This window comes from Papio anubis, chromosome 15, assembly GCF_008728515.1.
Source record: "Papio anubis isolate 15944 chromosome 15, Panubis1.0, whole genome shotgun sequence".
In the NCBI taxonomy this organism is placed as follows: domain Eukaryota; kingdom Metazoa; phylum Chordata; class Mammalia; order Primates; family Cercopithecidae; genus Papio; species Papio anubis.
In genome coordinates this window covers 27,269,790-27,286,851 of record NC_044990.1, presented here as the reverse complement: position 1 = coordinate 27,286,851, position 17,062 = coordinate 27,269,790, and the positions used below count along the sequence as shown (strand labels likewise).

The window sequence follows — 17,062 nt, the reverse complement described above, 5'->3', positions numbered from 1 at the left end:
CCAGTACTATGTGGGAACTGTGACACTGTAGTAACACAGCTTACTTTCAAATAAGTGGCTTGAAAGCAGCATTCTCTATTTTTAAAGTTACAATTGGATTACCAAAGTGGGAGAGCAAGACTGTGAAGAGGGCTCTCACCTCAACTGAGTTTAGGGTTGTCCTGAAAGTTAATTGAACACATTTAATAGTAATATATGTAATTGTCACTGTGCTGTGTATTAGTCCTTTTTCACATTGCTGATAAAGACATACCTGAGTCTGGGTAATTTATAAAGAAAAAGAGGTTTAATGGACTCACGGCTCCACATGGCTGAGGAGGCCTCACAATCACGGCAGAAGGTGAAAGGCACATCTTACATGGCAGCAGACAAGAGAGAAAATGATAGCCAAGTGAAAGGATTTTCCCCTTATAAAACCATCAGATCTCATGAGACTTATTCACTACCACAAGAATAGTATAGGGGAAACTGACCCCATGATTCAAGTATCTCCTACCAGGTCCCTCCCGCAACACGTTGGAATTATGGGAGCTACAATTCAAGATGAGATTTGGGTAGGGACACAGCCAAACCATATCATGCTAGATGATAATTGGGTATAAATGGTTTTCAATCCCACATATGAGTCTGTTTTGTCACAGCCAAACCAAGCATTTCTAGAATTCTGGTGGGTATCATGTCCTGCCTGCCCCTTGTTAAAGAGAATCAGCTCTGGGCTCTAATTAAAGGTAAATTTTATTTTTAAAAAACCAAATATTGCAATAGAGGAAAAGAGACTCACTACTGAACTGAGCTCAATTCCAAATACAGTGTGGACAAGTAGGGATTTATAGCCAAGGACAAGGATGGGGACCAGTGGATGAAAAAATTAGTAAGAGGAAATATCAGGGGTAAGAGGGATTCTGGCTAAACTGATGGTAGCGTTCTTATTGAAGGCAGGCTGGGGAGATCAGATTCCAAGAGTGAGGATGAGGAATTTGATTAGTTATCAAAGATGGGGATTCTTGCTAAACTCACCTAACAGAATTTTTTTGCTAAATCTTGGCATTGTAAAGATGGACACAGGAGTCTGAAGGTTGGAGCATGTTGAGAAGTAGCCTCAGAGGAGCCTGACCAAAGCTGGTCAAGGCGTGTCTTAGTCATCCCTGTATTCCACCTTTCCCCTGCCACAGTTCTCTTTTCTCCAAGCCTTATAACCTATACCTGCTGGCAGTTCCCAGGCCCTGCATCAATCCCAACCTTGGGCAAAAGGAATTGGAAAGATGACAAATAGATTTCAGTGGATGTCTGCTCTGTTTGATTGGTAGTGGCTGCTAGGAGCTCAGAATGAGCTGGGTCTGGGCTCACTCAGTGGGACAGAATGGCATGGGGCAGGAAAAGGGACTGCAGCCAGCAGCACCTTGGATAGAACCAAGATTTATGAAGCATAAGATTTATACAATTTATACAAATGTATTACCATATGAACAGATTGCTAGGGCCTTGGAAAACACCTGTGGAAAGGAGAGGCCCTAAAGCTTAAGCTTTTTAAGCCTCCCAGTAAATTTGCCTTTGATCAAGTCACAAGCATGTCATTCCTACTCTGGTCCATTCTGGTCATATGTTTAATGCACAGAAAAAGAACTGATCATATAAAAATGTACTAAACCTACATTCCCAAGAATTGTAATTACAGATTATTATTGCCTTCATTTTAATTTTTTTACAATGATCATATGTAAGTTTTATAACTATACAAAAATGGAATCAGCTTTCTACTGTACATAAGTAGTCAAGGGGCTGTTTGGGCAAGAGCAGAGACAGCAGCACCTCTTGGAGACTCAGTGATTGTAATTCTTCTCCTACTGGGTAAATCCTTGTCTGTGTTTATCTCATCTAGATGCTTTCATGTGGAATTCTGAAAGATGTTAGGGGCACATAGACACATAAAAACCTTTTTGGGAATTTTTTAACTTTTAGGATTTTGGAAATGTTTAGAAAAGTTGACAGCCAGACTCCAGTGTCATTAATAGTTACTATGTCCCTTCTTTACTCATGGACATCCCAGCATCATTTGTATCATCTTTGGGAACCAGTTCAAATGAAAAAGTCCCGAGATAGAACTCTCAGTCATCCATGTATAAAACAATATGTGATTAAAACTGACAATTGAAATATATAAATAATTCCATATTTTATGTAACTATTGTCATATGTTTCCCTACTTATCATTTACCAGAACTGGAATTTTCCAAGGAGGGAAAAAAATCATAATAACAGTTAACATTCACTGAGCACTTAAATTCGGTGCCAGCCACAATCCTAAGCACTCAGCTAAACTTCATAAAACCCTAGGTCATCGATAATATTGTCCCCATTTTATAGATGGGGGGAACTGAGGTACACAGGATCAGGAATTTGGCCATGGTTAAACATCTAGTAAGTAGCAGAGCCTGGATTTGAAATCAGGGAGTCCAGGGCCATCTTCTTTAATACTGAATTATGCCACAGTGGAGTAATATGTAGAAAACCAGAATTCTAGAGCTGGGAAGTCAGATCTTGAATTGGGTATTCTGGGAAAAGAGACATGGCCTAAGACTCATGCAGGGCCTTGAGGCTAGAGTAGGGATCCCTGAGGGGCTGTGAGTGGGCCAGAGAAGGGCCGATGGGTCTGGTAGAAGCTTCAGAATGTGCTGGACTGTTCTGGTGACAGAGGCAGAGTGAATTGGCTGTTTGGTAACATCATCATTGCCTTGTGGGGAAATTTACGCTTGCCTCGTAAACCATTATACTTCAGGTATCCAGTTTTGCTGCCTTTTAAGGAACCCCAATGCTCTACCCTCATCTTCCTAACCTGTGGCTGCCCAACTTGCTGCAGATTCCTTGATTTCTAGCTGGAATCTTCAAGATATAAATTACGTAAAAATTCTCTTAAGCCCGTATCACTCAAGTTCTTCCCTCCATTCTCCTTGTTCTTCTCCAGTAATCAAGGTATCTAATTATCATCATCATCATCATTATCCTCATCGTGCAAATGTTTATTGAGCCCTTACTGTACACCTGGTGAGGTATTAAGCACTTTGAACACATCTTCTCATTTAGCCCTCACAGCCACCTTAAATGGCAAATACTATTATAACCATTCTCATTGGACAAAGGAGTGCACTGGATCTTAATGTGGCCACTTGCTCAAAGTCACCTTGCTGTAACTCAAAGAGCTTGTAAGAGGCAGAGACAGGTTTTAAACCCAGAACTGTGTGAGCTGAAGCCCAGGTTCTTAACCCCGTATCTTGTATTGTCAAAAGAATTAGTCTGTAAAGAGTTTGAGGCAAGAGCTGAAAAGGAGAAGACATGATAAGTCTAAAGTATTTTCTTACCACTATACAAGTGGCTGCTTCCTTAGAAAACAGTTTGTCCACACTTGAAGTCCAGAGTGCCTTCCTACCATTTGCCTCAGTTATGGCTTTATCATTTAGGATTATAGCCTCAGTTTCTGTCTGTCCCCCTTGATAGGTCTTGAGCTCCTTGAAAAAAAAGATCTATGCCATGGTTTTTTTTCAATCCTCTTTTATCTAATGGAAGATCTGGCCCACAGTAATACTGAATAAAATTTTCTTGTAAGCAAGCAATGTGAAAGTTCACAAGTATTAAAAGAAAAACTTCAGCCAAATTAAATTTAAAGGAGTTTAAGTGAGCAATGAACGATTTCGGGAATCGGGTAGCCACCAGAATCACAGCAGATTCAGAGAGACTCCAGGGATGACTCGTGGTTAGAACAAATTTATAGACAAAAAAAGGAAAATGACGTACAGAAATCGGAGGTGAGGTACAGAAACAACTGGATTGGTTACAGCTACGCATTTGCCTTATTTGAACACAGTTTGAACACTCAGCAGTGTATGAGTGGTTGAAGTATGGCTGCTGGGATTGGCCAAGACGCCACGATTGGTACAGGAGCATACCTCTAAGTTAGGGTTTCAATCTTGTCTACCTGTTAACTTAGATTGCAGTTCATCCACAAGGACTCAAATACAGAAGTACAGAGTCCTTCTCAGGCCATATTTAGTTTGCTTTAACACAAGTATCGCAATTAGAATACCTGGCTTTGATAGTTCATCTTGCTGCTCACAGGCTTTGCAATACTGGGCAAAGCATTTAACCTCTCTAGGATTTGTGCCTCTGTCTGTGGGACATGGGTGATAATATCTTTATAGTGTTTGGAGGTTTAAAGGATCATATGGACATAAAGGCTCTTTGAAATTTGTAGAATACATGACCTAAATGTGAGGTGTATGTGTGTATAGCCACTGCTTCCCATGTCAGCGGCTGATACAGTACCTTCTCTGGTGCAGTCTTCTCATAGCATCCTGGAGCCAGTTGGCAGCTGTCTCGGTTGATTGGTCTCTGCAGCATCCAGCTGTGTTCCTTCAGGGGAGTAGGTGCTACTCATCAGTATTGCCCATGTCGTACAGATAATCTGCTCCATTTAGGGTTGACTGTAACAAAATCGATAGAGCTGAGGTTGATACTCTTTCATGTCGTCTGCCCACGTTTGCACTAGGTCCTAAGGAGATGTTAAATGATCATAAATCTGGGTAACTATTAGGAAAAGGAAAGAAAGTAAGTTTCTACACAGGTTAGGGAGCAGATAATTGGCTCCCTTACCATTGAAGGTTAAGTGTAGTGACTCATCAAAGCACTGTGTTCTTCCTGACAGTCTGTACCATCCACAATTAACCTGGTCTGCTAAACGCAGCAGAGAACATAAAAACCTCAGGAAGCTGACATCTTTAAAGGCTTTTAGAAAGCAATGAATCAAGCATTCAAGAATCTCTTCAAGTTTCACATTCACTTCAAATTCAACATTCTCTTGCTTTCATTTTTTCTTATTATGAAATTCTTCATTTTAGGGAAAAATCTTTCTTTTTCTATTCCTGAAGACCTTATCTTCAATCATAACAAATTCTCTCAAGGTTTTCTGAAGGCTTCAAACACCTAATACCATGTAAAGGTGGAAATGATTTCCAGCTGTTTTCTTTTTACTTTTTCTTTCTTTTCTTTTCTTTTTCTTTTTTTTTTTTTTTAAGATTTGTTCATCAGAATCAATGTGGTAATTTTACCAAGAGGCCTTTAGCTATAAGAAGGTAACAAGAAGATATTTGGCATAAGCTCAACATTTTCTTTAGCCAGTCCTATAAAGAACTATACTCATACTTAGAACCATCATATTGTATATAGGGAAAAAACCCTTTTACAATTTTTTTTTTCTTTTTTTTTTTGAGACAGAGTCTCACTCTGTTGCCCAGGCTGGAGTATAATGGTGCAATCTCAGCTCACTGCAACCTCTGCCTCCTGGGTTCAAGCAATTCTCCTGCCTCAGCCTCACGAGTAGCTGGGATTACAGGTGCAAGCCACCACGCCTGGCTAATTTTTGTACTTTTTTTATTTTTTTATTTTGAGATGGAGTCCCGTGCTCTGTCGCCCAGGCTGGAGTGCAGTGGCCCAATCTCGGCTTACTGCAAGCTCCACCTCCTGGGTTCATGCCATTCTCCTGCCTCGGCCTCCGGAGTAGCGGGGCTACAGGTGCACGCCACCATGCCCGGCTAATTTTTTGTATTTTTAGTAGAGACGAGGTTTCACTGTGTTAGCCAGGATGGTCTCGATCTCCTGACCTCGTGATCCACCTGCCTCGGCTTCCCAAAGTGCTGGGATTACAGGTGTGAGCCACCCTGCCGGGCCAATTTTTGTAGTTTTAGTAGAGAGGGGGTTTCACCATGTTGGTCAGTCTGGTCTTGAATTTCTGACTTTATGATCCGCCTGCCTCAGCCTCCCAAAGTGCTGAGATTACAGGCGTGAGGCATGGCGACCAGCTGCTTTTACAATTTTTAAAGGTTTTTGTTTTGTTTTGTTTTGAGACAGAGTCTCACTCTGTTGCCCAGGCTGGAGTGCAGTGGCACGATCTCGTCTCACTGCAACCTCTGCCTCCCAGGTTCAAGTGATTCTTCTGCCTCAGCCTCTTTAGTAGCTGGGATGACAGGTGCACGCCACCACACCCAGCTAATTTTTGTATTTAGTAAAGATGGAGTTTCACCATGTTGGCCAGGCTGGTCTCAAACTCCTGACCTCAAGTGATCTTCCTTCCTTGGCCTTCCAAAGTGCTAGGATTACATTCGAGAGTCACCCTACCCGGTTGCAATTTTTAAAGGTTCTTTTTGACACAGTGATTCCATTTCTGGTAAACAATCTTGAGGAAATAATAAGAGAGATGGCATTTCTTGTAATAGTGAAAAATTGGGGAAAACTCAAAGGTCTAACTTTGGAGAGATGGTTAAACAAATTATTGCTTATTAAATAATTTACTGCTATTAAAAATGATATTTTCAAAAAAGTTAATTACACAGAAACATGATGGCTAACATAATATTTAGTGAAAACCCAGGTATAAATATTTTTATATCATGGACATCCCCACTAAGAAAATATATACATATGTATATAGGAAGGAGGCTGGAAGGAAACCCACCAATATGTTAATTGAGGCTACCTATGGGTGATGGGAATACATGTAAGATATATTTTTGTTTTAATTATTTTGTATTTTAAAAATTTGCTGCAGTAAGGATATGTGAATTTTACAAGAAAAAAGCACAACCTTAGAAATGCCTGACATAATATTTAGAGTTATTATACTGGCAATTTTTTACATTATGATGGCACATTGAAAGCATTATATTTCTACTAATTTAATTTAATTTTTTAAAATATTCGAGGCCGGGCACAGTGGTTTACGCCTGTAATCCCAGCACTTTGGGAGGCCGAGGTGGGAGGATCACAAGGTCAGGAGTTCAAGGCCAGCCAACATGTTGAAACCCCATCTCTACTAAAAATACAAAATTAGTTGGGTGTGGTGGCGCATGCCTGTAATCCCAGCTACTCGGGAACCTGAGGCAGGAGAATCGCTTGAACCTGGGAGGCGGAGGTTGCAGTGAGCCGAGATTGTGCCATTGCACTCCAGCCTGGGCAATAAGAGCAGAACTCCATCTCAAAATATAGATAAATAAATAAATAAACAAATACTTGAGACAGGGTCTCACTCTGTTGCCCAGGCTGAAGTGCAGTGGTGCAATCTCGGCTCACTGCAGCCCTGTACTTTTGGGCTCAGGTGATCCTCCTACCTCAGCCTCCAGAATAACTGGGACTATAGGCAAGTGCTAAAATGCTCAGCTAATTTTTGTATTTTTTGTAGATACAGTGTCTCACTATGCTATCTAGGCTGGTCTCAAATTCCTGAGCTTAAGCAATCCTCCTGCCTCAGCCTCTCAAAGTGTTGGGATTACAGGCATGAGTCACTGTGCCTGGTCTCTACTAAATTTAAAGAATAAAAATAAAGGAATCGAGCAGTGGTGCTCCACAGTCTGTAACCTGCCCTGGACCCCTTCCTAGGTATTTTTATTTCTTTGATTTTGTAGGTCCATACAATCACTTGATTAGGCAGATGACAGAACTTTCTAGAAGAGTTCCCTAAATCCTTCAGACTAGGAAAATGCCTTTGATGTCCCTCATCATTGGGTCCTGCTTAATTCCAAATAGAATAGCCTGGGATTTGGGGCAGGGAGGGCGGGGAGGACTAGTGAGCTGTTTAGGGCAGAATTTAGTGTGGTTATGGTTATGGGTCAAGCACAGGTGTCAGTCACAGCTGCTACCTCTCTGCTCCTTAGTTTCCACATGTGGATTAACTGACATAACCGAGGTTAGCACCCTGGCTGACCCCATAGTCAGCACTCAATAAAAGTTAGCTCTTATTGAACTTCAAAAGGAGTAGAGCCCTTTCATCAACTCTGCAGGCATAAGTTAGAACAATGTCAGCAGGTGTAGCCAACTAGCTACCTTCTTGTTAGGAAGGAAGCAATTAACAGGCTGAGTCTTGTGTTTTGTTATTGGTGAGGGCAGGGAGGGAGTAGGGGTTCAGAGAGCCCCAGAGGGCTGTGCCAGGGAAACAGAGCTGGAGGCACTAGATCAAGGGTTGTGAGACGGGGAGGGTTCAATGATGGAGGGGCAGTTTGAGCGCAGAGGTGGACAGAGCCAGGTGATAACTATCTTGGGGCAGTCCATAGGACTGCATTTGGAAGTAGTCCCATGGGAAGCATGAGAAGCAGTTGTGGGAGCTGCTTCTGATGGACAAGGAGAGGAGGCCACTGCTGTTCCTGTCACTGGGCACCTCCTCTGCAGCCCAGCAGTCAAATGCCCCCTTCTCCTGAACTACCACCCAGGAAAGCGTGAGGAATGGACAGTTCTGGCAATACTGATGAACTTAACCTAAGGAAAAAGCAGGACCCCCACCACCCCTCCCCCAGGGTGAGGTGCCAGGGGCAAGCAGTGGAAAGAGACTCTTCCCAATCTCCTGACTCCTCCACTTTTTGCTGCCAAGGATGACAGATGCTATCACATAGGTTCAAACAGGTGCTCACATGCACTCTGGTGAAATGAAAGGGAAATGTGTCCAGGGTGACAGAAGAAAAATCAAGAATTTGACATTTTGGACTTTGAATGGCTTAGAAAGAAATTAGTTCCCTGAGTGGCCTATAAAAGAGAATCCTTGTCCTGTAGGATGGGGGAGTTGGAATTAAAAAGAAAATTGAGGTGCTTTGGTATTACAAGATTGGAGTGTGATTTTTAAAGAAACACAGGAGAGAATATCCGTTTCAAAGATCCAGGCAGTTCCCTGGTTATCAGCAATATGTGACCGGCAAAACAAAGCTAAAATCAGTTCTAATCCTCTGGCACCTGACTGGCAAATGAACAGGAAAAGAAAAAGTTGGTAGGTCAAGGCTGGCATTTGGCTTGGTTCATATGGGGTGGGGTAGAAAGATTTTAGCATGAGTTGACTTTAAATAGCTCTTGTTCTAGCTGCCGAGCACTAATTCACTCATTCTCATTTTCCAAGCTGAATTTAAATGTAGTACTCTTCTGCCTCTGTCCATCAACACCAATTGTTTTTCCAATAAGAATCCAATATTGTGGGCCAGGATAATAATCCAGGAAAAGCCTGTGATGGAAATGGTGGATAAAAGGCAGAGGAGAGTGCCTCTACTTAAAATGCATACCCTCCTTTCAGAGGGTTGCAAATTTAGAGACAGGTAAAGTCTCCTTATTCAGGGCCTCCCAGCTCTCCTGCTAGCCTCTCCTTTCATCTAGAACTCCCCCTCTGGCTTGCAATAAAATACTTTGCATTTGAAAAAAAAAATGCATCCTATTAGAGACAAACTTCTTTGGGCCTTAAAGGCTTTTTCCAGCTTTAAAAATCTTCTATTAAAATGCAAACATTCAAGGAGGGAGTAAAATCTGCAGCTTTGACAGCCGGATACCTTATCACTGCCCATCACTATCACTTTAGCAAACATTTACTGAGCCCCTTACTATCTGCTTAAGAATTTATTTATTTGTTCCTTCATTTTTTAAAAATTTGAAGTCAGGCTTATTGAGGTGTAATTTACATAGAGTCAAATTTATGATTTTTAGTGTAGTTTCATGCCTTTTGAAAAAGAATATGGCAGTGTAGTAACCAACCCTACAATCAAGTTCTAGAACATTTCTATCACCCCCTGCAAAGTTCTCTTGGGTTATCTTCCCTCCACCTTCAGTCCCTAGCAACAGTGAATCTCTTTTCTGTCCCCATAGTTTTGCCTTTTCCAGCCCTTACTACTTGTACAAATAAAACGCTTCCTGCTCAAAAAATGACCGCAAACTTTATTTAGCTTGGTTTAAAATCTGGTTAACCATTTCCCTTGGATAGGGGATGATCTTTTCAGACATATTTTCTGATTCAGCCACTAGCCAAGCACCTGATAATTTAGAAGCCAGATTGGAGCTGGGAAATTGGGAAGAGAATCAGCTGGATGGGGAAGAAGCTGGCATTGCAGTGGGTGGGGCCGGAGTTTACCTAGCATTCATCCCTATGCAAGCCCCCAAGGTGGGCAAGCCACAAAATACCTTAAGCCTGGACTCCTGTTTGCCCACTCCTTCAACAAACAAACAACAAACACTCAGGCCGGAGGGAAACTGTGAACTCTGTGTTTCCCTTTTTTGGCCTCTCTCTTCCGCTTGCCTCACTCAGTGTCATCAACTCTGGGTTTGGAGGATAAAGGGCAGAAGAGACTAGAATTACTGCCACATTGCTGGCCTCAGTTACTGAGTAAGTGATGGTGCCAGTAATAAAAGAGAACAGGGAAGGGAAAGAATATAATTTGAGCTTCTACCATATACCAGGCATATGTTATTTCATTTTGTCCTCTCAATAATCGGATGAGCCTCTGAGCCAGGGACCCAGAAGTCCTGTTCTTCTACTCCCTCCAGTCCCTCATCAGTCACAACTGTCAGAATTACACTTTAGCACCCTCCTGAAACTTTCCCTTTCTTTCCTTCTCACTGCTCTGTCTTAATGACCTCATTGTTTCTGGTTAGAATGTTCACAGTTGTGTATTAGGATTCTCTCCACCTCCAATCTGGTCTTCATTTATCCCCCTTGTGGCTACCAAAATTGTGTTTCTCAAATGCAAATCCCATCATATTAGTCCCCTGCTTAAGTTTTCTGTGACTCACTTGTAGCCTCCGGATAAATTCTGGCTCTGGGCAAGCAAGGTCCTCCATTACCTCATCAGATGCAAGCCCCTCTCCCAGCTTCCTCTGCTGTGCTCAGAAATCTGTTGGTGGTCTCAGGTGACCATGCTAATTCATGCTAATGCTTCTCTCTGCTCCTCTCCTAGCCATGCCCTGGGCTCCTTAATTCATTCTTGTTCTAGATAAAACTCTATTATTGTTCTCTGTGAGAAGCCTCTCCACCTCACTGAATACATTCTTCACTCCTGCTTTTCTTGTTCCTCACTATATCCTGACGAGCTTCTGTCGCAGCCCCTACCATAGTTTACTGCCTTTGAGTGCTTACATCTCTGGCTGGTAAGGACTGTTTTCCTTGCCTTCCTGAAATGCAATCCTTAGTAAATGACAAAGTCCCATTTAAAATTCTTATTTCCCACAAAACGGCTAACTCAAAGGGTTGAAATTTGAACCTAAAAAACTGGCTGATGCTCAAGCTCACGCCATTTTTACTGCATAAACTCTAGCAGGACATTTGAGAAGAAAGATGATTTTTCTTTAGGAATGTGTTGTGTTTGAGATTCCTGTGGTCATTGAGGTGACTGTGTGTAGTAGGCAATTGGAAAGAAGAGTGCGGAGCTCAGGAAGAAGTTTTAGCTTGGATTTTCAGTAAATAACTGTTTGATAGGCCCTAATCACTGTTACTTTTGGAAGCTCTTCCGTATGTCATATACAAATATACTTAAATATGTTATGTACAATGTCAGGCCTCTGAGCCCAAGCCAAGCCATCGCATCCCCTGTAACTTGCACGTATATGACCAGATGGCCTGAAGTAATTGAAGAATCACAAAAGAAGTGCAAATGCCCTGCCCCGCCTTAACTGATGACGTGCCACCACAAAAGAAGTGAAAATGGCTGGTCCTTGCCTTAAGTGATAACATTATCTTGTGAAATTCCTTTTCCTGGCTCATCCTGGCTCAAAAAGCTCCCCCACTGAGCACTTTGTGACCCCCACTCCTGCCCGCCAGAGAACAACCCCCTTTGACAGTAATTTTCCTTTACCTACCCAAATCCTATAAAACGGCCCCACCGTTATCTTCCTTCGCTGACTCTCTTTTCGGACTCAGCCCGCCTGCACCCAGGTGAAATAAACACCCATGTTGCTCACACAAAGCCTGTTTGGTGGTTTCTTCACACAGATGCGCATGTCATTTTGGTGCCATGACTCGGATCAGGGGACCTCCCTTGGGACATCAATCCCTTGTCCTCCTGCTCTTTGCTCTGTGAGAAAGATCCACCTAGGACCTCTGGTTCTTAGACCAACCAGCCCAAGGAACATCTCACCAATTTTAAACTGGGTAAGCAGCCTCTTTTTACCGTCTTCTCCAACCTCTCTCACTATCGCTCGACCTCTTTCTCCTTTCAATCTTTGCGCCACCCTTCAATCTCTCCCTTCTCTGAATTTCAATTCCTTTCATTTTCTGGTAGAGACAAAGGAGACACGTTTTATCCGTGAACCCAAAACGCCAGCGCCGGTCACGGACTGGGGAAGGCTGCCTTCCCTTGGTGTTTAATCATTGCAGGGACACCTCTCTGATTACTCACCCACGTTTCAGAGGTGTCTGACTACGCTGCAGGGATGCCTCCCTTGGTCCTTCACCCTTAGCGGCAAGCCCTGCTTTTCTGGGGGAGGGGCAAGCACCCCGACCCCCTTCTCTCCCTGTCTCTACCCCTTCTCTGCTTTTCTGGGGGAGGGGCAAGAACCTCGACCTCTTATTTTTGCGCCCCAGTCCATTACTTCCACTCCCCGACCCGTTTCCCGCTTTTCTGGAGGGCAAGAACCCCCGAACTCCTTCTGTGTCTCTACTCTCTCTTTTCTCTGGGCTTGCCTCCTTCACTGTGGGCAACCTTCCACCCTCCATTCCTCCTTCTTCTCCCTTAGCCTGTGTTCTCAAGAACTTAAAACCTCTTCAACTCACACCTAACCTAAAACCTAAATGCCTTATTTTCTTCTACAATGCCGCTTAACCCCAATACAAATTCGACAGTAGTTCCAAATAGCCAGAAAACGGCACTTTCGATTTTTCCATCCTACAAGATCTAAATAATTCTTGTCGTAAAATGGGCAACTGGTCTGAGGTGCCTGACATCCAGGCATTCTTTTACACATCGGTCCCTCCCTAGTCTCTGTTCCCAATGCAACTCGTCCCAAATCTTCCTTCTTTCCCTCCCGCCTGTCCCCTCAGTCCCAACCCCAAGCTTCACTGAGTCTTTCCAGTCTTCCTTTTCTACAGACCCATCTGACCTCTGTCCTCCTCGCCAGGCCAAATTAGGTCCCAATTTTTCCTCAGCCTCCACTATAATCCTTTTATCACCTCCCCTCCTCACACCCGGTCTGGCTTACAGTTTTATTGCTTGACGAACCCTCCCCCACCTGCCCAGCAATTTCCTCTTAAAAAAGTGGCTAGAGCTGAAGGCATAGTCAAGGTTAATGCTCCTTTTTCTTTATCCGACCTCTCCCAAATCAGTTAGTGTTCAGGCTCTTTTTCATCAAATATAAAAACTTAGCCCAGTTCATGGCCTGTTTAGCAGCAACCCTGAGACGCTTTTCAGCCCTAGATCCTGAAAGGTCAGAAGGCTGTCTTATTCTTAATATGCATTTTATTTTATTACCCAATCTGCTCCCAACATTAAATAAAGCTCCAAAAATTAAATCCCAGCCCTCAAACCCCACAACAGGACTTAATGAACCTCGCCTTCAAGGTGTACAATAATAGAGTAGAGGCAGCCAAGTAGCAACTTATTTCTGAGTTGCAATTCCTTGCCCCCACTGTGAGACAAACCCCGGCCACATCTCCAGCACACAACTCCAAACACCTAAACTGCAGCTGCTAGGTGTTCCTCCAGAACCTCCTCACCCAGGAGCTTGCTACAAGTGCCGGAAATCTGGCCACAGGGCCAAGGAATGCCCGCAGCCTGGGATTCCTCCTAAGCCGTGTCCCATCTGTGTGGGACCCCACTGGAAGTCGGACTGTCCAACTCACCCAGCAGCCACTCCCAGAGGCCCTGCAGCTCTGGCCCAAGGCTCTCTGACTGACTCCTTCCCACACCTTCTTGGCTTAGCGGCTGAAGATTGACGCTGTCCCATCGCCTTGGATTGACGTTGTCCCATCGCCTCGGAAGCCTCCTGGACTATCACAGACGCTTTGGATAACTCTTACAGTGGAGGGTAAGTCCATCCCCTTCTAAATCAATACGGAGGCTACCCACTCCACATTACCTTCTTTTCAAGAGCCTGTTTCCCTTGCCGCCATAACTGTTGTGGGTGTTGACGGCCAGGCTTCTAAACCTCTTAAAAGTCCCCAACTCTGGTGCCAATTTGGACAACATTCTTTTATGCACTCCTTTTTAGTTATCCCCACCTGCCCAGCTCCCTTATTAGGTCAAGACATTTTAACTAAATCATCTGCTTCCCTGACTATTCCTAGGCTACAGCCACACCTCATTGCTGCCTTTTCCCCCAGTTCAAAGCCTCCTTCACATCCTGCCCTCGTATCCCCCCACCTTAACCCACAAGTATAGGATACCTCTACTCCTTCCTTGGCGACTGATCATGCACCCCTTACCATCTCATTAAAACCTAATCACCCTTACCCTACTCAACACCCACAGCACGCTTTAAAAGGATTAAAGCCTGTTATCACTCGCCTGCTACAGCATGGCCTTTTAAAGCCTGTAAACTCCCCTTACAATTCTCCCATTTTACCTGTCCAAAAACCAGACAAGCCTTACAGGTTAGTTCAGTATCTGCACCTTATCAACCAAATTGTCTTGCCTATCCACCCATAATAGTGCCCAACCCATAATACTCTCCTATCCTCAATACCTCCCTCCACAACCCATTATTCTGTTCTAGATCTCAAACATACGTTCTTTACTATTCCATTACACCCTTCATCCCAGCCTCTCTTCGCTTTCACTTAGACTGACCCTGACACCCATCAGGCTCAGCAAATTACCTGGGCTCTACTGCCGCAAGGCTTCACAGACAGCCCCCATTACTTCAGTCAAGCCCAAATTTCTTCCTCATCTGTTACCTATCTTGGCATAACGTGCTCTACCTGCTGAGCATACATGTGCTCTCCCTGCTGATCATGTCTGGCTAATCTCCCAAACCCCAATCCCTTCTACAAAACAACAACTCCTTTCCTTCCTCGGCATGGTTAGTGCGGTCAGAATTCTTACACAAGAGCCGGGACCATGTCCTGTAGCCTTTCTGTTCGAACAACTTGACCTTACTGTTTTGTTTTAGCCTAGCCCTCATGTCTGCGCAGCGGCTGCCACCGCTTTAATACTGTTACAGGCCCTAAAAATCACAAACTATGCTCAACTCTCTGCAGTTCTCATAACTTCCAAAATGTGTTTTCTTCCCCCAACCATCGCTCAAGACAACGCTTATGCTGATAAAGTAACTAAAAAGCAGCCATCAAAAGGCATCAGATCCCATGCTCAGGACAATGCTTATGCTGATAAGTTAGCTAAAAAAGCAGCTAGCCTTCCAACTTCTATCCCTGAAGGCCAGTTTTTCTCCCTCACGTCGGTCAGTCCCACCTACTCCCTCACTGAAACTTCCACCTATCAGTCTCTTCCCATACAAGGCAAATGGTTCTTAGACCAAGGAAAATATTTCCTTCCAGCCTCACAGGCCCATTCTATTCTGTCGACATTTTATAACCTCTTCCATGTAGGTGACAGGCCGCTAGCCCACCTCTTAGAATCTCTCATTTCCTTTCCATCATGGAAATCTATCCTCAAGGAGACCACTTCTCAGTGTTCCATCTGCTATTCTACTACCCCTCGGGGATTGTTCAGGCCCCCTCCCTATCCTACACATCAAGCTTGGGGATTTGCCCCTGCCCAGGACTGGCAAATTGACTTCACTCACATGTCAGAAAACTAAAATACCTCTTGGTCTGGGTAGACACTTTCACGGATAAGTAGAGGCCTTTCCCACAAGGTCTGAGAAGGCCACCGCAGTCATTTCTTCCCTGCTGTCAGACGTAATTCCTCGGTTTGGCCTTCCCACCTCTATACAGTCTGATAATGGACCAGCCTTTACTAGTCAAATCACCCAAGCCGTTTCTCAGGCTCTTGGTATTCAGTAAAACCTTTATAGCCTTTACTGTCCTCAATCTTCAGGAAAGGTAGAATGGACTAATGGTCTTTTAAAAACACACCTCACCAAGCTCAGTCACCAACTTAAAAAGGACTGGACAATACTTTCACCACTTTCCCTTCTCAGAATTCGGGCCTGTCCTCAGAATGCTACAGGTTCCAGCCCATTTGAGCTCCTGCGTGGACACTCCTTTTTATTAGGTCCTAGTCTCATTCCAGACACCAGAACAACTTGGACTGCACCCCAAAAAACTTGTCATCCCTAGTATCTTCTGTCTAGTCATACTCCTATTCACTGTTCTCAACTACTCATAAATGCCCTGCTCATGTTTACACTGCCGGTTTACACTGTTTCTCCAAGCCATCACAGCTGATATCTCCTGGTGCTATCCCAAACCGCCACTCTCAATTCCCTCTTAAAGTAAATAAATAATCTTTGGTGGCAGGGCTATGCTGAACCTCCTTGGGCACTCTCTAATTAGATGTCCTAGGTCCTCCCAATTCTTAGTCCTTTAATACCTGTTTTTTCTCCTTCTTTTATTCAGACCTTGTATCTTCCGTTTAGTTTTTCAATTCATACAAAACCACATCCAGGCCATCACCAATCATTCTATGTGACAAATGCTCCTTCTAACAACCCCACAATATCACCCCTTACCACAAGATCTCCCTTCAGTTTAATCTCTCCCACTCTAGGTTCCCACACCACCCCTAATCCCACTTGAAGCAGCCCTGAGAAACATTGCCCATTCTCTCTCCATACCATCCCCAAAAAATTTTCACTGCCCCAACACTTCAACACTATTTTGTTTTATTTTTCTTATTAATATAAGAAGGCAGGAATGTCAGGCCTCTGAGCCCAAGCCAAGCCATTGCATCTCCTGTGACTTGCAGGTATACGCCCAGATGGCCTGAAGTAACTGAAGAATCACAAGAAGTGCAAATGCCCTGCCCTGCCTTAACTGATGACATGCCACCACAAAAGAAGTGTAAATGACCGGTCCTTGCCTTAAGCGATGACATTATCTTGGGAAATTCCTTTTCCTGGCTCATCCTGGCTCAAAAAGCTCCCCCACTGATCACCTTGTGACCCCCACTCCTGCCCACCAGAGAACAACTCCCCTTCGACTGAAATTTTCCTTTACCTACCCAAATCCTATAAAATGGCCCCACCCTTATCTCCCTTCACTGACTCTCTTTTCGGACTCAGCCCGCCTGCACCCAGATGAAATAAACACCCATGTTGCTCAACAAAGCCTGTTTGGTGGTCTCTTCACATGGACACGCATGACATACAATATATCAGATAATCA

General features: G+C 43.8%; 1 protein-coding gene across 1 annotated transcript; it reads left to right on the top strand.

The window, feature by feature from the left end:
* The first annotated feature begins 11,684 nt into the window (after positions 1–11,684).
* Positions 11,685–16,696, top strand: LOC116270576 (embryonic stem cell-related gene protein-like). Its single transcript, XM_031655845.1, has 3 exons — positions 11,685–11,932; positions 13,698–13,803; positions 16,644–16,696. Exons 1-3 carry the CDS (start codon positions 11,732–11,734, stop codon positions 16,667–16,669), a joined length of 333 nt encoding a protein of 110 aa, XP_031511705.1. The 5' UTR covers positions 11,685–11,731; the 3' UTR covers positions 16,670–16,696.
* Positions 16,697–17,062: the final 366 nt, after the last annotated feature.

Excerpts from the sequence above, each read along its gene's own strand:
- LOC116270576 (XM_031655845.1), top strand. The coding sequence starts at position 11,732 with ATGTTGCTCACACAAAGCCTGTTTGGTGGTTTCTTCACACAGATGCGC. Across the intron at positions 11,933-13,697 it reads TCTCACCAATTTTAAACTGG|CGGCTGAAGATTGACGCTGT; the intron begins GTAAGCAGCCTC and ends TTCTTGGCTTAG. Across the intron at positions 13,804-16,643 it reads GATAACTCTTACAGTGGAGG|GTATACGCCCAGATGGCCTG; the intron begins GTAAGTCCATCC and ends TGTGACTTGCAG.